Consider the following 27,245-nt stretch of genomic DNA (forward strand, 5'->3'; position numbering starts at 1 on the left):
CTGTTTTTCTGCTGATCTGATTACACAATTAACTTATTTACAAATCCTCTCTCTCTCTCTCTCTCTCTCCCTCTCTCTCTCTCTCTCTCTCTCTGCCTCTGCGTGTGTTTTCCCTCTGGAGTAAAGAGCGGTGAGTACCTGGACGTGCAGAAGTGAGGAGGTGACTGCAGACAGACAGCTGCTCCTGTTCTTCCCATTCAGACCTGCCGATGCCTTCTACTTTCCACCAGATCTCCTTATTTTAGAGTTATGTCAAGGAATAGCTCGGTTGTCTGTCAGTCGACATCATGATGGACCACTGAGACTCAAGTCGTTTCAAGCTGCAGCCTCTGCTTTCTGTGCTATCCAGGCACATTTTTGTTGGAATGGAACTAGAGCTTTAAGAAGAAGCGATTTGAGCGCTCCTTGACATAACTCTGCTAATTAATCTTCCACCTTTAAAGAACTGTACCTCTCATTACTATGAACTTTGTGTACTGCTGATCATCCGTAGAACCATATTTAGAGCACAACGTTGACCAGGGACGTTTTTTTTATATCCGACTAAGCATCACCTCAAGCAATCACTGAAGAGCAGCCTGAAACAGCTTTTTATCAAGTGTACATATTATAATCTATGTATATATTTCTTTATTTAAAATAACATGATAGAAAAAAAAATCAACCAAAAATAAATTACCAGATAGTGTTTTATTCTTTCCTGGCACTCTTGATAGCAAGGAGGACGTAGGTAGTTTAAGCCATCTTGTTTTTATGTTTTGTTTTGTTTATGTTTTTTAATATTTTTGTCCATGTTTCCTGTTTTGCTGAAGTCTGTACACTGAAATTTTTGGGGATACACCAATACTTCTCCCTACAGCCAGTTCCAGCCTCGCCTGCACCCACCTTTTGCCTCTTAGCTTAAACTTTTGGGTCATTTAATCACACAGCATTCCCATTTGTAATTTTTCTCCCTCTCACTCTACAGCTAACACTTACATCTTTACGCTCCCCAGTTTGTGTTTATTAAAGAAGATATTTTTGCAAGACGGGTGAATAATCTATTCGGGATTTGACATGAAGGGTTTTTCCTTTAGCTTCGCATTGATTTTTGTCTTTCCTTTGCAGACTAGTTTTGATGTTTTATGAGTGTGTTTGAGTTAAAGCATTGGCAACAGTAAAAAGTTAAACAGATGCCTTAGAAATCATATTCAAAGCTCTACAGAAATATCAGCAAAGTCCACATTTTTTACTGTTGACTACGAACAGTAGTTATATTTAATGTTCAGTGCACTGATTTTTTCATGATTATTGTTCATGCAGTGTTTCGTTTCTAATGTGAAACTGTCTTTTGTTGTTGGTTTAATGTAAGTGTTTATGAATGAGCTTTTCTTCTATAGCCATTTTTATTTCTTTTCTTTTTTTTTTTAGAAGGATGAGGGTAGAACAGATTATTGGTCCATGGTAGATATGGTTCACGGCATGAAGTCGCTCTCCATATAGTGCAGACGCATCTCTGTTGAATGCATTAATTCATGTGTTGAGTTCATATTTATTTGAAATAATCTGTTGAGTCCCAGAGAGACACCTAGTCCCCCTCAGACATGACACCCACTCCTTATCTTAAATACAAATGATTTTCATGACAACCAGTCACATGGCGACATGACTAAGGAGGGGTATGCATGTGACTCCACATATGCAAATGACGTTTGAAGACAATCAACAATCCAGCTGTTCTGTGCAGCTGTCTCACTGACCCTGCCTACCTTTGTTAGTCTGTATTTTTTAGTTTTTGACCCAGTGATTTTGGAATTTTGAAATCTATGAAATGCCTTTTAATGCCTTAGATTTGTAAAATGTAAATTAAAATCATTGAAGAAATTCAAACCAATTCAGTGTACCAACAAATTCATTGTTTGCAGTTTTTGAAAATTATACCAAATAAAGATTGACTGTTAAATGAAAATAACTTCATTGTTTCTATTAAAAAAATGTGTGTATGGTGAGCCCCAAAGGAGTTATCTCCATTGAAAAACCATCAGCTTGTCCAGACTCAGCATTTTGCGTTAAAATTTCTCTAAAAGAACAAACACATTTACATGATCTAATTCAACCTATTATTATTGTCGTATTTCTAAATAAATTATGTTATAGCCATCAGTTTTTTCACAGTTTTGTACCGAGAGTTTATTAGGTTAGTTTTAAAAATGGCTCAGATATGATGATTTGATCTGCTTGGCGGGCCGTCCAATCTGATTTTGGTTTTTAAATCTATTACCAAATGCATTACTAGACCTGCAAGAAACAGAACATGGCACTGAAGTATTGAACTTGTCTGCTGTTCTGATCACTCATTTATTCAGCAGAACTCTTTGTTTACTAAATATATGCTGTATTGCATTGTTAAGCACATTTTGTTGCATCATCTTCAAAGCCCTGAATTTTTCCAGCCATCCCCCTTCCTAGTCAACTGCAGTCCCGTTCAGTTTCTCATCTCTCCTTGTTCAGTCATTGCTGGGCTCAGCTGAGCTACAACACTGGTGTCACAACTCATCACATAGCAGCTCAGCACTTGACTGCTTGCTTGAACTTCAAAACCATGATGGTATAGTTATTTTTGAAACTCCTGCAATCAAAACTACTACATGGAAGTATTCACAGCAAAATATACTCTGTATTAAAAGTAAATGTACTGTTTGGGACGTTTCTTTTTGATGATTAATGCTTTAAAGTCAATGCATTTAAAAAAAAAAAAAAAACCCAGTACATTAAATGTGAGTACTTCAATGCTGCACAGTAAAAATGTGTCACTATATTTTACACTTTTAAGGGCTTACAAATGAACAGTGAATAGAATCACTTAAGTTGTGCAAGTTATTGGCTTCAGTATACCAATGTTAAAAATGTGCATAAAAAGCAATCAAACATTTTGGACCATTTTTGTAGAAAAGAGAGACATGATGGCTTTTGCTTATCATTTTATTAACAGCACTGTGCATACTTCCAAAGTGATATGAGCTTTAAAAACCATCAAAAAGTTAATGAATGCCTTTTACTGATAAGAAGCGACACAGCTACATGGAACAACGGCTCCCTCTTCTGGCAGAAAGTTGAAGTTCCCCCGACTCGGGGACGGGGTAACAGGGCTGGTGCACTTCAGGCACCTCTGAGGCTTTAGCACTGATCTGGGATCTGGTTCTTCTTTCATGTGAAGAGAGATGAACGAAAGGAAGCTGAGGCCTTTCACAGATCAGTGCTTGTACTTACAGATGACACTGACACGGCTGACAGGGCAGAGAGGAAAGACTAATACAAGCAATACTGCGCAATCTTACCTTCAGAGATCAACAGGTACAGATTGGTACCTACACACTTTCTTCAAAAATAAAGGCCTTACTCTAAACATGGTGAAGATCTCTAAACATATGGCACTGATCACAGAATTATTCACTTAAGTAAACAAAACCTTTGGAACAAAATACATGTACAGGAATGCAAACTGAAATAATACCAATTTATACCACTAACTATACAATTTGCTTTCCTTTAGAGTGACAGTATCAAAGCACAAATTGGTATACTGTGTGAAAAACAAATAAAAGGTAAATAATACACAACAATGACTTGTGCTGTCCTTGAAACATTAACAAAACATTGGTACAGTAATGAGGATCGGGGAACTCCCCATGTCCATTACCCATCATTCAAGAAGTTTCTCAAGGCAACTAGGAACAGGAAAAAAAAGGAACTAGAGGATGGCCGGACAGCGCGGAGACAGCGTCCAGTCAACAGACAGCATTACCCAGTATAAGCTAAAGCTAATTAGCTATTGACAGGATTCACACCCTCCCAAAATAAACAAAAACATTCTTCACATGCTGGGAGAGGTTCAATTCAATGTACCTAAAAGCTCCTTGCATTTATTAATCTGTTCATTCATAGTACCTGGAAATGAAGCTGCTCTCTCTAGTCCTGCGAACAAAAGGAAGTAAAATGTAAAATGTGCAAGTTATAATGTGACAAAAAAAAAAAAAAAAAAGTAATAGGCTACTGGTGTGACTTCATTAAGCGGATACTTTAGGCTACATGTCACCAGGACAAGCAGATGGCAGGTGAGCTGCTGTCTATGCCAATAAAGAGTCTTCTCCGGTTTTGGACAGCCAGGGTGAACGCCACTTGTTAAGATAAACATTATTCCTGAGTTAGTTCTTACAGTTGGCCCAAATACTGATTTTTTATGTAGACTTGGGGGTGGGCCAGCAAACCCATGAGCCTACTTTTTAAAAGCCTCAGCAATCACTTCCTTTTAGTGGGGCGATCCCCCGAGAAGAAAGGAAATGGATGTCAAAGTGAAGCCTGAATCTATGACTAAATGCATTTTGTTTACTTTATTACAGAGTCGACCTGCAGAGAATCAGAGAGGAAAAAAAAAAGAAGGTTTAAAACACTGAAGAGTCGACAGCTTGAGAGGGCTGCAGGCTCACAAGCCGCTTGTACTTTCAAGTATGCTACATTACGGACTGGAAAAACACGGGTGATACTGTCACTTTAAAGAACACGGTTAAACACAATATTCACAAATGTACATTTAAGGCTTAATTGTTTAGCACTAACAATAGTAGCAGCAGTGAAGCACTTCTGAATTAATGATAATAACAATATTTATGATCATATTACAATAATATATTACCAAAGTAAATCAATAACAATTTTTTTTTTTGTTTCATAACACCGGACCGAGCTGGAGACAGAAACCCGAGTCAGCCAGCCAAAGACAAAATGAAAACGTTTCAGCCGCCACGGATCACAGAGCACTAGCCTGTCTGGTACTGCAGGGTCGTCAACATTAGTACGTCCTCGAATTATCTCACTGCCAGGCTGTACAGCTACACTAGGCCCTGCCATATGAGTTAGAGCAGTAGTCTGAGTATACTGACTGTAATTCCACATTCATGTTGTACAGGAACAGGGGTTCATTTAAGAGCAGTTCTCACACACACACACACACACACACACACACACACACACACACACACACACACACACACACACACACACACACACACACACACACACACACACACACACACACACACACACACACACACACACACACACACACACACACACACACACACACACACACACACACAGCCAGATAACAGTCCAGACCTGAAACCATCGTCATAACCATCGTCATGCAAAGATACAACACGACAAAACAAGCATGTTTTCAAAAAAAAAAAAAAAAAAAAAAACCAACAAAAAAAAAGTACCAAAGAAATGTTGTTAATTAAAGGCCATAACAGACTGGATTCATAATGAAAAAGCGCCGCTGGATATCTTCTAAGCTGCTGCTGACTGACAGATCCTGGTGAGGAAGACCCCCTGACTCTTCCTCTTCCTCACAGATACTTCTCCACACTCGCATGCCTCAGTCTGACAGAATCTGGTCCCTGTCTACACATAACGCTTGTACCAACAGCGAACCTCGAAGCTGAAATCATTTTCACATACTGTATATGCACGTACTGTATATATTACACACATTTAATATACATTTACTCATATATTAAATTTTCATATAGACATACATTTTTAGTTTTATTTGTGAGGTGTTGGTTACATTTTCAGCAAGAGGCTTCAAAATGAAAGATAAGAATCTTGTCTTTCCAGGATTCCTGCGAAAGTCTCACACCATGTGGCGTCCCATCATTGTTCCACATGCGTTTGGTCAGTCCTGCGGAGATGTTCTTGAAAAGGAAGAGGCCTGCTGGAGCAGTTTAAAAGAAGGCCAGACACTGTTGAAAGCGCATGGAGTGCAGGGCGCAGAGTCCCAGAGATGCTGTGAGCTCACTGGAGTAACAGCCAGTTAAAAAATCCACAGGGGCGTGGGGCGTCAGCCAGCACCGGAGGTAGTGCTGCAGGCAATGGGCTTTGGGTTGGGCTGTGCCAACCTTAACCCAACCAGGCTGGGCCAAGCGAGGGCGAGAGAGCAAACATGAGAGAGGGCACAGGAAGTGTGCTATGTTAGAATATGCGCGGTGGAGGGAATAGAGACAAACTCGCGCAGGATATTTTTAGCCATTTCAATATTGTTCTGTGCAATCATCAGTGCTTTCTGGATGTCCTGGTACGAGTATCCCTGACTCATGAGGTGCTCTATCTCACTACTAATTTGAGAGTTGGCTTCTCCTCCTGTTGCTCCACTGCTGGGAACGGCAGGGACGGGTGGGACAGGGCTGGGCCGACGCTCTGAGTTGATTCGTCTGGGCAGGGGCTTTGGGGGTCTCTCTGGTGCTTCCACCACCTCTGAGAAGGCTGAAGAAATGAGGTGAAGAGTGAGTGTATATATCTCTGGAGCCAAAACATCTTGAACAGGCTTTACTTTGAAGTTTTGGTTATATCTTAAACAACATAAATTCATTTAAAATATACCTATTTACCTTCCTGGAGATCATTTAGAAATTAATCTTTTTCTCTAATTATGCACCTGTAGCAGACAGCAAACTGAGTGTTTGTCTGAGGTAAGCTTCATGTTCTTATCTTACTGTATATGTGGTGAACTGTTTTTCCACTGCAGCAACTTTTAATGAAGCAACAATAAAATGACCTGAGAGCTTGTCAGCTTCTGTTAGTCGCTTAATTTATTCTCAGATGCAAAGATTTAGATCTTTAACGAAACACTTGAATGTTGTCTTATAAAGAAACTGCATAGCACATTAAGAACTGTGGTTTTGGCCACCAAAAAGCTTCAGGTATATGCACCAACGACCAGGAAACCACCTGTCGTTATTACTCCATCAAGTCTGTCAGGCTCTCCACCAAAATCCTCTGATGAAAAAGCCCCATGTTAAATGCTCCATGGTCTTTTCCTCCTGCAGCTGCTTTACTACCTGCTTTTACTGAATGTCAGAGGTTTGTTAAGGCCATTAAAGCTGCACTGTATACATTTTTACATCCAAGTAATTTTATGAAACAGACCCTAATTTTCACCCTTGTCAGCCTGATACTGTACAATATTACTGTCACCACTTTGAACTTTTAAATGTCAAATCTCTTAATAAAAGCCCATGTAATGGTCGGTTTACCCAAACCTCATAAAGTATTTCTCACTTACCCAAATGATATTTAGCCATTTAAATTACTTTACTTTTATTTCATACTTCCTGACAGCCTGAGGCGGTGCTTTAGCACCAGATATCCCCATCTAGCTTAGGTTGAGATAATACACTAAATGTCACTTGCAACCTGGGATTAATGTAATATTGTGTATTAATATCACAAATATTAAATGGTTTGTTTAATTATAATTAATTACTATTAAATAATATCAACCCCCTTTATTTGTGTTTTTTTAAACAATACTTTTTATGGTTACATTGCTTGAGCTTTAACCAGAAATGCTGTTTCAAAAGCAATGTGTAGTTATTTATTGGAGGACCAGGTGCCAAATACTCAACAATATATATTCAATACTTCTGGTGATTAGAAAGTTATATTATGTATTAAAAACAAGTCCTGACTCAAACCAAAGTAAACTTACATGCAGCAGCTCCAGCGTCAGAATCTAAAGAAAGGCGGCTGAAAGCAGCTGTGGAGGATGAACTTGAAGAAGAGGATGAAGAGGAGGATGAAGACCCTGCCAGTTCTGAAAGGGTCCGTCGTGCAAGGGGCAACGGCAGTCGGGGTTTCGGGAAATCGTAGCCATTTTCTTCTTCTTCTCTGTCCTCTGCTGGGTGGTCTCTGGGACCATTGGTCATTGCCAGAGGGGGCAACTCTGAATAATCTGGGAAGGATGGAAGATGATGCATTAGCACTTCGGTGTGTGAAAGTTTCTGAAAGAAGATTTTCAGCATATGCTTGTTTTCATTCATATAAACAGATAAATATGTCTTAAAACAGCTTTAGATGATTCACTACTGTAACCAACACTGAATAGCAACAGTAAGTGTTTTTTTCCAGAAGGCTTATTTTGGAGTAAAACAACTCAGAAGTCAGAAGATTGAGACTAACTGGTTAAAGCTAGGTTCAACCCCCCCGACACAGATAAATAAATAATTTTAGGGGAGGTAAACAGTAAGCTCTGCTTCAAGGTGCAAGCAGCGGAAAGGCTTAAAACTTGCCACGCTCAACTGATCTTACTACATAAAAAGGCTGGTGAATCAAAATACCTGAATCTCTGGCTTGCTGTGACCTGGCCTGGATGTTGTACATGGCTTCATACATTTGAGGTCCATCCTCTAGTTCACCCAGTGCCAGCCTACAACAGGAAACAAGAATGATAAACTGTCAGTAACAGCAACAGATGTAAGAGTCTTTTCATTTCCATGTGCTGCAGAATGTGTATTCTTGAGTGTACCTTGAGTTGAGGGTGGGGGCTTGGGCCTGTGACTGGAGTGCTGATAGAGGCTGATGTTGTGGCCTCAGGACTGGTGGAGAATCTCCTACAGGTGGCACTGTGATGGGGGGCAGGACAGGACGAGACGAGGGGATCATGTACTCTGACTCCTCGTCACTGTCACGTGCCTCCTCGCTTGTCACTGACCTCAAAGCTGAAGCCGGTCTGAAAACAAACAACCCAACAATATTTATAGTGGAACTGTAAACTTGGAAACAAGCTTCCTAAAATGTGTGCATCTTTGTGAGCATTTGTAATCACACTGTGATCAGCAAGGAAGAGAAAATGTTGTCAATCTTTTGTGCCAGTATAAAGTACCTGTTTGCCAGTGCATAGATAGCGTTGGCTGAAGCTGAGGGCTTGACTTTGGGGTTGTCATAATCTTGACCGGCTGCTGCAGCAAAATTCTGAAAAGGAAGCAGAAACTGAAATGTCAGAAACATAAGAAAAAATAAATAAATAAATAACACACACTAAAATGTAATTGTGGTGCCACTTAGGCAGCGAGGACAATAATGAATACACCTTAATTTAATTTACGTACTTTAAGTGTGATCAAACTGTGGCTATGTGTGAGTGACATACACAGTATACTGGATTATTAGAGGATGGTGCCACATTAGTTTTTTCCCTTTGTCTTACTTTGACAGTTAGTAAGAACTTCAATGCTGTGTGCTTTAAACTGTGGCCAATGTAAACACATGAAATCAAATGATAGTTTGGTGTTTTGTGGTTTCGTCTGACCAGCTGATGGTCCAGACTGAGGGAGCTGTTGTTCTTCTGTGAGTCCGAGCGTGTGTCCAGAGCAGAGGGCAGCGCCAAGGGGAGGGAGTGTCGGTTGGAGAGTTCCCTAACACCTGCCCGAATATCCCCACCCAGACTGGACACTTGGGTGGACGAGGAAGATGATGAGGAGGATGAGGAAGATGAGGTGGGGGCCTTGGGAACAGGCCTGGAGTTCCAGTCAGCCATCTGCCGGTTTGGGGGAGCTGGAGGCAGTTTATCTCGAAGGGGGTCCCCCGGAGTGCAGGGTAATGGCCGCCTTTGCATCCGTCCATCAGGGCCCGCCCCCGCGGTGTGGGGACGGTCTGGAGGAGGAGGAGGGGGGAGATCCCTCAGCGCTGGGGGGAGTGGTAGAGGCTTGTCTTTGTGGTGAGATGCTGCCTAGAGGGGAGAAACAGAGATGGAGGGAGCTCATTTAGACTTCATACAATATTGATGATGAATTAAGGAAAACACAGAGCTTGTTTCATCAGTGCTGGGAAAAAAATCAATTTAGCAACAAGACCCATGTGTTTGTGTTTCATCATCATAAACTACAATATACACAAGTTAGAGAATAACACCCAAGAACAATGTGGCTTCTTAGCTGCAGACAATTTCAGCTTCCTATGTACAGTTTCTGTTTATCTACATTTAAGGAGAAACTTGTGGCAATATGCGTGGAAATTTTCTTAAAATATAGTTAAGAGTAAAATACACAGCGTATTTTGTCATTTTGACACCTCACTTATATAAAAGGTGACCGTAAGAGTAAGCATAAGAATCTGATAAACGGGGATGAAATACAGGAAATGATTACATACTGATTACAACTCTTAAAAGAAAAGATATTTTGAGTTTGGTGAGAAGATAGATGCCACTCTTATATCCGTACACTAAATATGAAGCTTAGCTTAGCTTCACACAAAGAGCGGAAACGAGAGAAACAACCAGCTTGGCTCAGTCCAATGGTACAAAATCCGCCTACCAGCGCCTGTAAAGCTCACTAATTAACACACTCTATCTTGTTTATTTTGACCTGTACAGAAACTAAAGTGTGAAAGTAGTAATTCACTTTTACTGGGGATAATGTGCTGGACTATTTCTCATCTTATCTCATGAACATATTTGAGTCTGTTTGAGTGATGCACTTAACGGTACGGTAAAAAAACAGACACCACGAGTAACAGCTTGAGATGTTTAAATTCTGTCAATGCAAAAAATTATAAAAAGTCCTTTCATTTTTTTGTGACAACCCTTTTAGCCTCAAGGCAAAGACACATCCGTCTAGTCATAAACTGCTGACTATGAATCACTTAAAAGCTCTTGTATTAACCTTTTATCTTTATGGAGTATAATCAGTAACCAAATTCTTTAGAACTTGTAAATGAGTGCAATGGTCAGAGATGGAGCTCTGGCCTGCTGTATGTTCACTTACCTTAGAGGTGGCTCCAGGGCTGGAGGCACCAGGGGAGTTGGAAGATCTGTGTGGTAGCAGGTCTAGCCTGGGCGGAACGGGAGGAAGAGAGGACTGAGGAGCCGTGGACATTGGTGATGGAGGCCGCTCCACCTGGAACACACACACACACACACACACACACACACACACACACACACACACACACACACACACACACACACACACACACACACACACACACACACACACACACACACACACACACACACACACACACACACACACACACACACACACACACACACACACACACACACACACACACACACACACACACACAACAACATTTTGACACAATGGCAGCCTTTCATGAAACACTTGATTCATAATTGCTGTTGTCGATTTAACTCCTGTCAGACTACCTAATCACTGAAGTACAGTAATACTTGAATTACAAAGAACACAGAGCAGTACAGTTCTCATATTATTTCACCTCCATCACTATCTAGAACTGAATGACAACAAAAAGAAAAAGAAAATCATGAAGTAATAATATTTTTTGCGATGATCACTCAAATGTGGTTATCAAACACTTGATAAAGATATATAAAGGAGGCAAGTTATTTTATAGTTTAACAATAAACTTTATGTATAAAATGACATCAGTGCATTGAACCAGTAAACTTCACTGCACATTTAAGAATTATAAATAACTATAAATAAAAAGACATATAACATGCAGTTTGGATATATATGTAACCTGAAGTAAGGATCAAGTATACATAAAATGATGCCTACATGTCAAATATATTGACACATATTGGATAACATAAATCCCGCAAGCGATTTATCTGTGATAAGCCGATTTGACTGATAATATCGACCAATATCTGATAAATAGAATAAATGCACTGCCAGTGGAGTGAAATACAATTCTTAATCTATTAAAATTGAATTAGCTGATTAGAGGAACTTGCTCTGTGGAGAAAATTGGCCAAATCGTCCTTGACCTGAACAAATTTAAGGTCCCAGTATTTCCACATGTCGACAAAATGGTTGTCAGCACGGTTAAAAACATTATAATACAATGTATGACATTTCAGTATGAACCAATAACCATGCTTTTAAAATTCTACACAGCACAGCTCATAGAAGAGGTGTATTTTCCTCAGATTCCCCCCCAAAAAAAGAAAAGAAAAAGAAATCAAAAACTCATTTTGTTTCAACATGAAACACATGAAACAAACACAAACCAACACAAAAAAATGTATGAAGTACAGACAAGTACATTTAAAGAAATACTGAAAAATGATAAAGAGGCAAGGTCAGCACTCAAAGCCAAAGATATTCCAGGGACCACATCAAAGTGTGTGTGATCTGAGTCTCTCAGAGGTGCATAAAAGATGGAAGATAGGAGAATGCCCCACATATCAAATACAGAGAGGCACAAAAAAGCAGCTACCTTGGCACCATGAAAGATGGAGATGAAAGACTTTAGATATGAGCAGTGAGGTTGAAGCTCACTACAAGTGAAAAGGGCAGGCAAGGAGTGTTTCATCTGTAGAGAGATGGGTCTCTCAGAAAAACAGAGAAGAGGACAGTGGGAACCTGTGAGGTGCACCCCAGGCATCAAACCAGCCTCAGCATTTTATCAGCTGAAAATACCAGAACAGCCGGACCAGTGGCATGGCTGGAAAATCTCAGAAAACTTAAGTAACTTTTTTCTCAATAAAGTCAAGTTATTTCAACATTCTTACCTTTGTACAGGCAAGTTTGCTCATCATGAGGTGGGGGTCTTCAAGTCTGTCATCGTCATCATCATCATAACTGGGTGATGGAGCACCCTCAGCCCCGAACATGAGCCTGCATGAGCCCCCACTGTTGTCCTTGGGGTCAAAAGGATCCACGACGATAGGCTCCGTACCCTTAATCTCACAGCGACAGAAGGGACATCCCGTTCCCTGACCTTCTGACTCCTGCAAATGTAACAGAGCACATGGATTAAAGGTGCTTTTGTGCTTTTATATGTCATGTTATGTCTGTAGCAAAGAGCAGTTCAGTCAACAGTCATTTTCCTCTCAACAGGTACAGGTTTTGACACTTTACTTCAAGCAAATCAACCCACACAAACCCATTCCCATCCACCCACTCTCATACCTGCCAGGCAGTGAGACAGGAGGTACACATGAGATGACCACAGGGCTCAATCTTCACATCTTTGTCATTCTCTGCACAGATCTTACACAGCTGGAAAGTCGAGCCCATCTCACAGTACAGCTCATATTGCTCCTGAGGGGAGGAAATGAGACGACAATGATCTTTCAGTGCCTGAGCACAGTAACATCATACGGTACAGTAACACCACCTGAGATCATTTTGAAAGAGGCTGCGAGGCTCTGGAGCAAAAGTTCATGTTAACATGTGGGGGCGTATTTTTCGTTTCAATCTTGTGCTAAAACAAAATGAGTCTGTTCAGAAACACCAAAAAACTAAACAAAAAAAGATTTGTGATCATGATAAAACAAGAGATAGGTTAAAATACATCAGGGTGGATATTCTTGTCATCATTTTCTGTGAATTGTCTTCGTCATTTAACATGTCACGTCCTTTGTTTTGATCACAGAAAGCAATAGTGCAGGGCAGAGGGGGTTTCCCATAATGCTTTACAGTTGAGAGAACACTTTGTCTTAACTGTAAAACCATTACATTGTGAAACCAATCATTTATTGCTAACTTTATTTGCACTTAGCTTGAAGCCATGTCCATTAAAGCCAAAACATCCTGTTAAAAAGTAGTTGTGCATACACCCATTACTTAGTACTGGATTTTTTTCTGCACTGTGATATGGACATTTTTTAAACCCTGTGCTTGTTTATTAGATTCTTGCTTATGAAACAGTTACATCATACAGAAAACATCAAGCCTTATTTAAATATTTGGTCAGCTATTTAATCATGACAAACTCAACTCCTGTGGAGTGTTTTATCACATCTTCTACTTCATCAACATCACTTTTTTTTATAACAGAGATCTCTACTGGGCTGCATGTCCACTGAAAAAATTCATTTGACCTTATGAATAAAATACCAAGGGGTAGCAGGAATGTAAAAGGTATTAAAGAGTGAGGATGCAGTCTTAGGAGTGCACTGCTCTAACCTGTGTGACTTTGATGTGGTCTTGAGGCGAAGGCTCACACAGTCCTGTCAGGTCAGGGTTCTGGGTCCGGCCATCAGGGAATAAATAGCTGTTGATGCAGAGGTGCAGACATTTATGCTACACACATAGAGGCATACTTCTCCTCTCCTCTCTGAGTATCCTTGGGTGTATGGACAGGCATTTTCATTTAAAAGTTATCATCATCATTATTATTATTAGTTGGTATGATTATACTGCATGTACACCTAACAGGCAGTCGTAATGAAAACATCTGTTCAACCCATTCATTCAATCTGGCAACGTGTTTTAGTACCATCACAGAGATGATGCATGTACGACGCGTGATTATTTTACAAATGGGTCAGATGCTATAATTACCATTTGATAAATGCTTTGCAGATGCAGGCGATACACTGTGTAGGCTTTCCCAGTTTAAAATCAGCATTTAATTACAGGTTGGGATAAGCCACCCATAGCTTTCAATAAAACAAAGGAATCAAAATTGGCATAAGATGATGAGTTTTATGCCAGCTAGCTAAACCACTGAGTGAGCTGCATTAGAAACCAACAGTTCTATTCTGGTTATGATAACAGTCGAATGATGGGAGCAAGCAACATGATATGGTTGGACTGGTTTTAGAGCTGAAAGGCAGATTCAATCATGGGATGCAAAACAGAACAGCATAGTTTACATAGAGATGCATGCTCTGTGGGACTTGGGAAGAAAAGAAAAAGAGAAGTAACAGGAAAAAGAGAAGCCCTGCAAATGACAGGAAGCTTGACTTACAGATCATCTATTAAAACTGCATCACATAAAGACCATGAACCAGCCGCACAGATACAGAACGGCAGATCAGAGGGCCAGAATAAACTTCTCAATGACATGAAAATGACAGATGAAAGTGTGCCAAAAAAAATGCTACTGGACTTACAATCCTTCCCTGAAGCCATCGATGAGAGCTTGGAAGAGGGGTTTATTGTGGGGAATGGTCTGGAGTATGTTTCCATCTGCTGTCACGTAGCCGATGGCCCACTGGCCCAGCCTTGTGCAACTCAGTCGGAAGATGTAACTGATGAGAGACACGTGAAAAATAAGACATGCTGAATTTGTGTCGGGGGTCACACTGTGTTATAAGGATGTAAAAGAGGTGATCAAACAGTCAGGGAGTGTAAATGTTGCCTGCAATATATACACAGTAAATGTATTCTTTATATTATTTTGTAGGCAGAATAATGCATGAAAATCTCAACAACAGAATTTATGAACACAGAGTAGCACTGGTTTTTGAAACCAGTCATTGTCAAAGATAAACACATAAATAAAGAAGGTTCACTTGAAATGCAATAAAAAGCATAATGCATATTTAATATACAAAGACAATTAATTAAAGACATAATCTCGGAGACATAATCAAGGAAGACATGCAGCCGCTCTCCAGTAATTTGCCTTTTAAGGCCCGTTTGTTTCTATGTACAGGTTGGTGAGTCAATCCATTTGTAATAGGAAATGACTAGTTAAGACTCAGCTCCTGTCTTTGTTAATACTTTAAAGATAGCATTCAGGACCAGTTGGGGGCCGCTGGTGTCTGATGTAGGTAGGCCAGGAAAAAAGAGCATTACATTAATCCATTCTATGAGATAAAAGTATGTGTTAGGATTCCTGCACTAATACCGGTCGAAATATGACAGTGAGCTGTAATTTACAGCATCGAAATGCTGTGCTCACATTGACCAATAACTGCTAGGATGTCAACATTGCCCTACGCAGGCCGGGCTGAAGAAGTGACATCAGCTTTCAGCGTACAATCAGGCCATTGATGCTAGGTACCAGTGCCAAGCTGTCCTGGGTCCTTCACACACTAGCCCACACACACACACACACACACACACCATAGCATAACTGCTATGTAAAACTGAAACCAATTTTGAAATTGTGCTCTGCCTGTGTATTGATGCAAAGCCAAACTTGGATAATTTGTATTTCTTTGTGTGTGTTTGTGTGCACAGTAAAAGCACCATCAACCACCATCACTATGGTAACAATGATGGTTTTATTTGACTATGTATATCTCACACACGTCATCACCTGAGCAGGGACAGAAATAAGTCCTGAGGGCTACATCATGCCATGCTGTTGCCCCCAGGAAACACACGAACATTGTTACATGACATGTCTTGTCCATTCATTCATTCACTCATTCATTCGTTTTCCATACCGCCTATCCTCTAGAGGGTTGTGGGAGGGCTGGAGCCAATCCCAGCTGACATTGGGCGAGAGGCCAGGTACACCCTGCACAGGTCGCCAGTTCATCACATGGCTAACATATAGTAGACAAACAACTATTCACACCTACAGGCAATTTAGAGTGACTGATTGACCTAAACTGCATGCTTTTGGTCTGTGGGAGGAAGCTGCAGTACCCGGTACGAACCCATGCAGGCATGAGGAGAACATGCTAGCTCCACACATAAGAGCCCCAGCTGGCCGGCAGGTTCAAACCCACAACCTTCTTGCTGTGAGGCAACAGTGCTAACCACTACATTGTTGAATTTCAGTGTATTATAATATAAGGGTGTGTTGCTCAAAAGGACCAAACATGTGTTACTACAGGCTGATGATGGACAAAAAAAAAAAAGGTTTACAGTAAGTCAACTTGATATGACTGTGATGACATAGCCAATGAGGATAGGTGCGGTTATTCCTATATTGCTGCATTCACACCAAGAAGCAAGTGAGAATGAGACCACATTGTGTTTAGACATAGGATTGCCTTATAAGGTGTGTGTCTCTTTATGTCTTACCTGCCAGGCTTGTGAATGAACTTCTGCAGCCGTGCTTTGACCTCATCGTACGTGAGGAAGGCCATGTACCCGGGATGAGTAACTGCCAAGCTGTTCCAGTTCCGCAGAAGGGACGACCAAGGCTACACACACACACACACACACACACACACACACACACACACACACACACACACACACACACACACACACACACACACACACACACACACACACACACACACACACACACACACACACACACAAGTAAGAGAAAGTGACTCATCTGATGTGTGAACGCATGGACAGTGCAATATAACAGTGTGAGCAGAGTACTGGAGAAATATACTACATTGCGGGTGACGTTAAAACAACTGTTTACTGAACATCAGTGTGATTTACAATGTCCATTTCAACCTGGGTCAAGCATTGTGAAAATGTGTTTTAAGCAGAATTTGCAACACGTAAAACAGCATGCAACTGATTCGCTACCATCTGGCGCCACAGAATGAGGAAGGTTAAATGGATGCTAGCAAACTGCTTCCCATATAAGAGGCAGGCAAAAGTTAACACAGGTGTTTATGTTGCTTTCTTTAAAGACTAAATGACCAAACATCAAGTCAATCCACCGAACAATAAAAAGGTAGACATGTGATTACTTCAACAAACTTATACGACTGTAAAGCTCACTGAGTGTGGTGGTGAGTAGGTGGTTCCTCATTTGCTCTCAGCAGTCTGCATGGTGTGTGAAAGGAAGTAGAATTAACACATACAGCACTTAAAATGAGCTGCAAAAGTCGTGACCACGTTTAAAGCTGCACAACCATTTCTATGTAAAAACACAGCGATGTTATCAGGCTAAATAACAAAAAGGGACTGCCTGGTTCACTGGCAGTTTCACCGTATTTCCTAAAAATAAAATCTGATGTTGACTATTTATACTTTTTGAACAAAGGAAGTGGCAAGTTGAAACTGTAAGATAAGTTGTATCCTCTCTCTCTCTCTCTCGTAATGAATAGTGATCATAAACTGGCCGTGTTAGTAGCTGCGTTTTGAGTACTGTACATTTACACTAAACTGAACCAGGCAAGTTAACTTTCCACTACAAAATGACTTACTATCACCACCACGTCATTCAGCCTAAATATACTGCATAAAATAAGACATTTGAAGGACTCTTGATAGTAATAAGAATAAAAAAAACACACCATATAACTACAAGTCTAAAGGACAGAGCTCAAAATGGCCACAGGTTCACTTCCTCTTCAAAGTTTGAAGACATTATGAGGAGGGGTTTTTTTTCTTTTTGTAAGAGGGAGGGTCATACGACATGTATTCTGTTTAGGCTTCATTAAGTCTGTCGGAGTACTGCACACAAATAGAAAGGAATAATGATGCTGATGGGATAAAAAACACACGCTATTGCATGCAAGGTTTTAAATGATCTCAATTAAAATTGAAAGATTTTATATGTGAGATGGTATAAAAGGGTTTTCATTCACATTTCACTGTGTTAATGACAGAACTGAAAGAGAACTGAGTACAGATAAGCTCTGAAGATGATACCTGATAAACCCACCCTCTGCCCTCCTCTTTCTCAATTCTTTATCTTTATCTGCCCCTTCTTTCTCCTGCAGCTTCGTGCTATGCTGATAGAATGAGAAGGAGCTGCATAATTGCTGTGTAGCACCTTCATCACATTAAATGTACACCAAAATACTCAAAAAACGGACAAGCTGTGTGCTGCTTTGTCTATAACATTGCAAAATATGTTGGCTGCATTTAGCTCTTGAGCTCACCACAACTCCCAGCACATGAGCAAGGCGCTCATAGTGTGGTCTATCAATTACAAAGTTGAGTCAGGGTTTGGCAAAGTAAACCAACTCATAAACTGCTGAAAGAACGCTCTACAGCCCCAATGGGCATGCTCGGTTCATAAAGATTCCTCTCTAAGGAATTATTCCTTGAATGTTCATCCTCGCTGTTCATCTAGTAGTAAGAAAGTACAGCCTTAGGGGAGCACATGTATTGGTGAGTATCCTTGAGAAGGAGCTCAGTATGGCTATCTAGCTAGAAAAAACAAAAAACAAGTCTGGGCCATATGACAACAGACACCCAATTAAGAGGATAAAATCACTGCCACGCATTTCTATCTGTCGAGAGGGAAGAGCTTCAACATTAGTCCAAATCTGACGACGTGAATAAGTCAGCAGGCGTCTTGCTAACAAGTTGATACAGTTAGCCAAAAAAAGATGTGGCAGATTAGTTTAAGTTCATTACGTACAGCTCAAATGAAATTTGTTTCCTACAACACGACTGCTACAAACTGCTCTCAATCTGTCTTCTCTATCACGGACTTCCTATGCACATTAACTCACACAAAAGTGATAACAGAGGGAGAAAGGTGTGGAGAATGCATGCGTGTGTGTGTTCACTACCTGGAATAGCCTAGTGAAGATGTCAAACTCAAAGACAGAGATGTAGTCGTTGCAGGTGAGGTCTATGGTGGACTTGAGGGCCATGGCTTCCAATCCGGAGCTGATGGCATGAAACTCGTGGAGAGACTGACGGAAAACCTTCCAAGGCACGATGGTCCTGTAATAAACACAACAAAAACAGATGATGACATCCTCATGAAAAAATTGAAATAGGAAACAAACACAACAGATCATAAATAATAAGTATTGAATGTAGACTATCTGCACGCTTGCTTACGGCACAGTCTACATGCAGTAAAGATGAAGTGACATTCTTAGTTATAACGTTGAGTGCATCATGAGCAGTTAATTCATGGGTATCTGCATATAACACACCACAAACACTTCTAAATACACATTTAGGCTGCATTTTCAATAAAGAAACACAATTCTATGATTCGAAAAGCAAATGCTATTTTGTGAAGAGACTATATTCATAGTCCAGAATATAGCTTTGTAGGTCATCTGTCATGACTGTTAACCTGATGTAATCTTTCAAAGAACACTTCCCAGATATGCAAACAGATCACATTTCAATGCACTTTGGCAAAAATGTACAAAAATACAGAACTATGCTTTCCCAATATCATTGGCCACTTCCTGCTGGAGATGTAAGATATATAAAAGAGTTATGAGATAAATGGGGAATTTAAAGAATTATCACACAGTATTGGGAAAACCCAGCTGCGAAAACGTTCTTGCACTTCCACATAGCTGGTTTGTTTTGGTATGACTACACTTGGGGATTGATTCAACATATCTTCTCATTCAATTACCTACTGTTTGTCCCAGAGAAGATGTATTTATTGTCTGCGGCTACTGTGAGTGAAGGAAGAGCAAAGAGACTATTGTTATCAGATGTCTCTTGTACATTCTCCACTGCATTAACTGCTAATGAATTAAATGAGTGAAATTTAATTCATTTTGCTGGTGAAGTCATGTAAGGGAGCCCATGGGGTTTAAGGGTTCCAGTTTGTAACCACTGGAGTAAACTAATATTCAATCTGTTCAAATATAATACATATTTTGGCTCACTTGTCCCCGAAGGAGCGCCTCCAGAACTCTGCAGCGTCCGCCTTGGTGATGCGGAAGTTGTCACCCTGAAACAGACCGTTGGGGAAGATGGCCTTCAGCTCAGCAAGCATGTGACTGAAGATCAGCGACAGCTTGGTGAGGTTCCGCCTGTGGAAATCAAGAAGAGTGAGCGTGATGTTTCATGTCTTTATCGCTGCACTGTGGTTAAAGTGTCGTTAGCTTGTAGAGAAGCCTCTAGAGTGAAACAGGATCCTAAAAATAAACAATATTAGTTTGGTATTGCAGGTCAAAATGGATACTTCATTGTAGTTGCACGAGTTCATTTCAACCAGATGACAGAGGATATCCTTTATGAATCAATGACATTGATCCTCATTGTAGGTTGTGTTCCTGCTAGGCATTAGTTATTAATTACATACAACTAATACTGGTTAGTTTTTGAAAGGTAAACCAAAAAACAAGACAAAAATACAACACTGGTCTTTTTTTTTTTTTTTTTTTTAAATCAACCATGCAGAAGTGTCACAGTGTGCTGATGCATTTCGTCACCTGTGAAAACCAAAATGTCAATTTTCCATGAGGTCAGAAAACAGTTCTGTTTTCGGTTTCTGTTGCTTCTGTTGTAACAAGTCATTCCAAGAAATCATTTGAAAAAAATCCAAATCACCAAATTTTGTGACTTGCCGTTTTCACACGACAGTAAGAAAGAGCTGTTTGATGAGGATTAATAATATGATATAATAATATATAATGATTCATTATGAATAAAGAATAATGATCCACGTTTCCAGTTAGTGTCATAAGCCAGTAAGCTTGTAGGTTAAGGTGAAAGCACGATGAGTCCTTGCTGCACCGGCTTGTTCTCATACTGACAAAACAAAAAACTAAAACATAACTTACTCTGCTGCAAGATTAAGTACTTTTTTTTAATATAGTTTGATCAACAATGTAGTGAAATTGTAGAAATGTGTAAACTTTGCAGGTTTTAAATGTTTGATTCAAATGTGCATCAAACATGCAGTTTCTTCAGTCAACCATAAAGAGCAACATGGTAATGTTATTGTTTGGTAAGCCATCTGTGGCAATGCAAAACAGGCAGTGATGCGATGTGCCTGACTAAATTATGGAAATATCAATCTTCTAAAAATTATAGTATGCATACATCATTAGATTTTTGATGTATTTTGATTTGTAGAAAAGTGAAGCAGAGGTGACAGTGAGTTGCCATGGCCTCTAAATCAGAAGAAAAAGTTAATTCGCCAAGAAATAAACCAGCATTTTACCCCAGTGTGGATGATGGGTGTTCATGAAGACAAGTGAAGGGAAATGTACAGAAGTTGAATATCGCCAAATGGAAATGGTAGAAGTGTATCCTCACCGACTACCTCTTCCCTCCCTCATTTGTTTGTTAGTTCATTTCTTCATTTCCTACTACAGTATTAGTCGTGACACCACCGCCATCGAGCTGCCAGGGTGGATGACGCTGTTGTGTGACATGGCTCTTTATTGCTTTTCTATTTGCAGCTTTGGGAAGACGTTCAAGCTTTGTCTGTGTCTACAACAACTGCTTGCCACATGTTTATTTTGCATGTGTTGAGCTCAGAGAATGGACTTTCATTCACATACAACTTCCCAGACAAAAAACATGTGAGAAGCTTGACAGTAGCATTACATTTGTTTTCACTTGGTTTTTTTCCCCCCACAAGGCAAACTCAGTGACTCTGACACGAGGAGGCAACGGTTAGCCTCAGCTCTTAAAATAAACATGATATTCAAATGTATAGTTTTCTCTTCCATAAGAATAACAGGCTAGTTTCTAAAATATAACGTAACACCCTCTTCTAAAACGTAAAGTGAGGAGATAGGAGTTGGAAAAAAATACATTTTTCCTCAAGGCTGGGTTTCTACTTGGTGTTTTCTCCCACTGAGAATTGTCCTTAGCTGGTTCCACAATACAGAAATAGTCACTGGTCCAGGGAGACAACACAGCAGTGTGTACATGCACACACACACACAGTCACAGTTACACTCACACAAGATTTAAATGAAGAGGCGAGGACATCCTGGTATATAGCTTCAATTCTCTTTGCAAAAGAGGACAGCACTGAAGTGAAGGAGGAGGACAGAACAAAAAGGAAGATGGGATGACAAAAGTGAGAGGAGAAGGGACAAAGAAAAGGAGACCGGAAGATGAGAGAAGGGAAAAATGCACAATGTTACCCTACCACTGCACCCCATGACAGCATTAGATGTGTTATGCTGAGAAAGCCATGATTTACGAGGCAGCACAGAGGGAGATTGTGCTTTGCTGTCGGGCAGAGTGAATTGACATGCACGAGAGAGACAGCAATGAAAGCGTGGCTACACTGCAGCTGCCCCACACTACACTACTAACCCTATGAGTGGGGAGGGAGGGGTGGGGGCAGTGGAAAGAGTGAATGTGGAAGGAGGACAGTGACTGAAGATGGAGGAATAAGATTAGTGTACGTTGAGACGCTGCCAAAATAGACCAGCGCTTGTTAGTGTGATCGTTTACCTCAGAGGGAGCAGGCAAGAATCTGTGAGAGAAAACGCTCACAAACTGTGATAAAGCCTTATATTTAAACGCTCTCAGCAGTAAATGAACTCCAAACAGTGAACAGTCTTGTAGCTGGATGTCTGATCTTTTGAACTGCTCTGCCCACTTACAATCTACAGCGAAAACTTGAAGCCAGATGTAGTGACGGCATGTCCTTGAAGTCAGGGCTACCCCTCATCAGTGTGGAAAATGAGACGTTCAACTACTCCAGGCATTTCCCTGAAGAGCTCGTGCAGCCATGGTTGTGAACGCCTTCCCGTTCCAGTGTCATCGCAAGAAACCCAAGCATTTGTGACACTGCATTTCAGGGTTTTCTTCTGCAGCTATCATCTCGGCAGGAGGTCCTATGTTTCTTTTGCTTCTGGCCCTACTGGCCTACTCAGAGTCTCATCAGTCCTCTTGTCATCCTCTCTCTGTGCTGTGCTTTTATCAAAGTTACAACAGCCTCCCCCTCTGCTCCGCTTTCATCTACAACATAATCATATGAAGACAGTTATCCTCTCTCTCAAGTTTATGCATGGAGTTAATCTCACCTCACTCCCAGCTTTCATTTCTACATCTAGGTTGCTGCGCCATCTTATGAATCCACTTATCCACTCCCCTCATCTCTGAACTTGAAACATTCATGGCGGCTACTTAAGACTTCAAGCTTATGAATTCCTCTCTTCAAACCCACCATTTCATTTCATTTCTAATTCAAAAGCAAATGCTAATGATACGTCTGAATATCCTCACTTGGGGCCACAATTTTGATGAGCACACTATGCTTTGAAATGTTGTGATCTCACAAAGCTAAATCTGGGCTTGATTTTACATGTACTCAAAAGGCCAAAGGGCAATTGATTCAGGGCTGTCTAAAAGTTTTTATGGCCAACATTCAGTACGCTGCCGCTCTGTGAACTGAAGCTAGAAGTTACCAGTCTCGCCCATTTGAGCTTTTAATCCTCAATTAAGTGAACTTTAAGTGCACTTATTCCCAGTTTCATGATGGCATTTATGTACTGACACAAGAATGTATGAAACAAGAATCAGGGCTCTAAAGTGCGACCAATTTGGTCGCACATGCGACCTAATTTCTCAATGGTGCGACTAAAAAAAATCTGAGGTCGCACTGGTGCGACCAGCTGTTCGGGAAAAAAAAATCTCTGCGACTCTGAAAGTCTCCCTGTGGTTCAACCTTCAACAACAGACACACATCAGGCCAGAGATAGTGAAGGGTGGGACCCCCCTCTGATTGGCCGTGGTCCAGATATTCCTGTGTGTAATGCGTGTGCTGCAGTCAGACAGAGAGAGTGGAAGTAGAGTGCATGTAGCCGCGGATGACAAGATGCAGTGTTTCCCCCTGTACATTCAAGCACCGCTGCAAAAATGACTGTGCTTGAAGTAACGTGACGTGCAGGGCTTGAATTTCAGCGTGGGATTGCAGGTGTTGCCCACAATTTAATTGATTCCCGCAAATCCAACACTTATAATGCGGGAAATTCCCGTACACATTTACAGCGATGTATATTAATGTTCAACCAACGTCTGCAGTGGTGCTTACTGAACGACGACTGGCCAGAACCGCTATGTCCGCCTGTCTGACTTCGACCCTGAACACACCTGCAGCTCTCTCTGTACCTCTCGCTAGCATAACACAGACAAGCTAACAGTGATATTAAGTATAAGGAAACAAACACAGACCGCTGGTTGAAACATAACATCATCTGAGGCAGAACCTGCTCAGAAAAAAACAGCGGAGCCCGAAAAACTAATGCAAACAGCGCCATGTGATGTCAACATTTACAACGTTAATCCTCAAACAGGTAACTGTGACGTTACTATAGTAACACGTTTCAGGCTAACCGGCTCAGAGTATATGAACGGCTCCAACCCAGAACTGTGTGTGTGTCTTTGTGTGACTATGAATGCAGCGTGTGTGAAGACTGACCTGCGCAAAAAACTGCAAGGGGAGCATTTAGCTACCTGTATGCGTGTCAGCATAAACGCCCCCCCCCCCTTCTCGCAGTTCAACTATCAGCGAGCCATGGAGCTTTTCTTTGAACACCCAAGAAAAATCAAGTGCTCAAACGCAGGATGTGGCCTATGCCAATAAGGTGGCTTCAATACATTTCTGTGTTAAGTCAATCCATTTTTCCTAGTGTCATGCTTTATAAGGAGTATCTGGTGTCAGCAGACAACTTGAATCTGTTCATTGTTTGGTAAGTTGCAATTTGCCAATTTCTTTCCACAATAACTATTTCATTTATCTTGAGATGTTTTAAGTTTAAATTTCAGCTCAGTGAAGCACTTTAAGCACCAACACTTTTCAGTGAAGTGACCTTTCTTGTGGAATTGTTCAAATAAAGAATTTTATGTTGACCAGATTGTTAGTTAATCATTTACAAGTCAATATTGCCTATATGGACAGCTATTTAAAAAACGTGAACCTGCAAAACTGCGGTGTCGAATGCGATATGGTCGAAAATTTGGGTGCACCTAACTTTTGTGCTGGTGCACCTAAGAAAAAAAGTTAGGCGCACCAGTGCAACCAGTGAAAAAAGTTAGTTTAGAGCCCTGAGAATGCAAATTGTTTAGCTGCTAATAAGGTTTCTGTCTACCGAACGCTTCCAGCTATAATTTTAGCCTTGGCTTTAGGGATGGCAATGTCCGCCTGTTGGTCCAAATTGTTATATGTCAACATCTAGTTGAAGGATTGACACACAATATTATAAAGACATTGATGTTTCCAGACAATGGATGTTGTCCTGCTGTTATTTAAATATCTCAACAACTATTGGATAGATTAACATGAAATTTGGTCCCCAGAGGATTAATTATCTGATAACTAACTAACCTTTCATCTCACACCATCGTCTGATCAAAATACTTGCGACAAACTAATGACATTCTCATTAGCCTTTGCTGTATTTTGTGTTTTGTACTAATTAGTAAATGTTAGCACGATATCACACAACATTAAGATGGTGAACATGAACATGCTGATGTCACAGAGCCGCTAGCGTCGTTGTAGATTCATTGGCTTCATCTGGCGAAGCTCCATAGGCATGCAGAGTTAGATAATAATACCTTAGATAATAATACCATTTGCACATTACACAGTGTGATTGGATTCAGTGTGTATATTAATATTATTCAAATGCTTTAAAGTCTGGAAGAATGATAGGTATTTCTTAAGTAGCCATTCAGATCCTGTTGGAGATTGAAGCAAGCAGGTTAAGGCAAAGGCCAGACACTCAATTTACCTGCAAAATCAGGATGCTGCAATTAATTGTTCAGTACACGGATGCTGTTAGAGCTGTGTACAGGTGTCACAAGCCTTAGGTCCATTTTTTGGGGTCGTCAGCTAAATGGTCTAATATTGGCAGGTCTAAGCCATCACACATGCTGTTGTGGCGAACTTTCTCTTATTCTCATTCACTGTCATTCATTCTTTCTGTCTAAACTCAGAAAGAGAGCACGTAAGGGAGAGAAAATGAAAGTTGTGAACACAGACACTGGTGTGATTGGCATCAAGCTTGCAGGGTAGCACAGCTGTCTCTGGCACAAGAGATGCACAGTGTGTCCCAGTTTCCTTTCGTCTTTATTACAGAAAGATGGAGTAAAACGATAAGAAGAAGAAGGCTGTATATCACTATGAAAATATTAGTAAGATGCAGGTTTAAATCTAATCGCACACGTAGCTGAACGAGTGGATATCTGTTTAAGCATCTCTCTCTCTGTCCCTCTACATCCTACAATACCAGCTCTGTAGTTGGTGTGTGTGTGTTGGGCAGCAGCCAGCGCTCCAATAGCCTACCCCTACAACTGTTGCTGCTATTTAAGCTGCTGTGCCAACACGGACAATGCAGAGTCAGGGGGCTACAGCCGAACAGAGAATGGTTTGCTGACCTACAGTGGATGGTGATACGGCTTTCATTTTCCCCTGCTCTAATTGTCACCCTCGACCACGACCACAGTAACAAGCCAAACCTTTTTCTGAACACTAGGTTTTTGTCCACCATCCCCCTCATGCTATAGATTGACCTCTGACCCTGCAGCTGGCTGCTCCCTTCCTGTTTCCTGCTGGCTGTGATAAAGTAGCGCAGCTAGCCAGCCAGCACCGCACTGCGCTAATACACCGCAGCACAGCCAGCAAGGGTCAACCTTACAGAATGAGAGTCTGTCTGGATTGGCAGAGTCACAAGTAGCTGTAATATCGTCATGCAGCTGTATTATCTTTGTTGCTTGAGGCTAAAAGAGAAATGCAGATCAAACACATACTGAGCCTTAAAATTCAACTACCAAAAGTTGTTTGCAAAACTTTATAAAAATGAACTAAGCTAGAACAGGAACTCTGAGACCAGTAAAAAGAGAGAGCAAACCCTTCTGGACACAAGGGTCCTCTGGATTACATCTTTATTGGAGAATTTACGCAATTTTGTTGCAATAATACATTTTGCACACATCTGCTTTATGTCCTCAGAGGAAACATGGACACTCGCCTCCCATTCAGTCACATTTACACCCTGCCACACCTTGAGACCACCACTGCGATGCCTTAAAAATAAATGGACAGTTTAAAAAACTGCAGGGAGGAATGCTAAAAGATGAAACATCCACAGTAAACTGATTGGATCAAGAAGTGTGTGACAGGATGTTTCCTACGGGTCA

At 40.8% G+C, this 27,245-nt stretch overlaps 2 protein-coding genes across 5 annotated transcripts in view; one reads left to right on the forward strand and one right to left on the reverse strand.

Moving 5' to 3' along the window:
- The window catches only part of mcamb (melanoma cell adhesion molecule b), a 39,285-nt gene extending 38,516 nt beyond the window's left edge, over positions 1–769 (forward strand). For 3 of the 4 annotated variants that reach the window (XM_062419444.1, XM_062419446.1, XM_062419447.1), the window contains one exon: positions 127–769. In XM_062419444.1, the coding sequence (XP_062275428.1) occupies positions 127–156 (30 nt within the window). In that variant the 3' untranslated portion in view covers positions 157–769. Of the gene's footprint in view, positions 1–121 lie in introns of all 4 variants that reach the window. The other variant, XM_062419445.1, reaches the window with a different exon arrangement.
- Positions 770–3,496: 2,727 nt separating this feature from the next.
- The window catches only part of cbl (Cbl proto-oncogene, E3 ubiquitin protein ligase), a 39,614-nt gene continuing 15,865 nt past the window's right edge, over positions 3,497–27,245 (reverse strand). The window contains exons 3-16 of the mRNA XM_062418949.1: positions 20,015–20,161; positions 18,941–19,097; positions 16,524–16,645; positions 14,654–14,791; positions 13,722–13,809; positions 12,723–12,854; positions 12,323–12,541; positions 10,584–10,715; positions 9,128–9,547; positions 8,702–8,790; positions 8,345–8,548; positions 8,157–8,245; positions 7,529–7,771; positions 3,497–6,303 (exon numbers count right to left, since the gene is read on the reverse strand). Of these exons, the coding sequence (XP_062274933.1) occupies positions 6,008–6,303; positions 7,529–7,771; positions 8,157–8,245; positions 8,345–8,548; positions 8,702–8,790; positions 9,128–9,547; positions 10,584–10,715; positions 12,323–12,541; positions 12,723–12,854; positions 13,722–13,809; positions 14,654–14,791; positions 16,524–16,645; positions 18,941–19,097; positions 20,015–20,161 (2,476 nt within the window). The 3' untranslated portion in view covers positions 3,497–6,007. The remainder of the gene's footprint in view (positions 6,304–7,528; positions 7,772–8,156; positions 8,246–8,344; positions 8,549–8,701; positions 8,791–9,127; positions 9,548–10,583; positions 10,716–12,322; positions 12,542–12,722; positions 12,855–13,721; positions 13,810–14,653; positions 14,792–16,523; positions 16,646–18,940; positions 19,098–20,014; positions 20,162–27,245) is intronic.

This window comes from Scomber scombrus, chromosome 5 (assembly GCF_963691925.1).
Source record: "Scomber scombrus chromosome 5, fScoSco1.1, whole genome shotgun sequence".
In the NCBI taxonomy this organism is placed as follows: domain Eukaryota; kingdom Metazoa; phylum Chordata; class Actinopteri; order Scombriformes; family Scombridae; genus Scomber; species Scomber scombrus.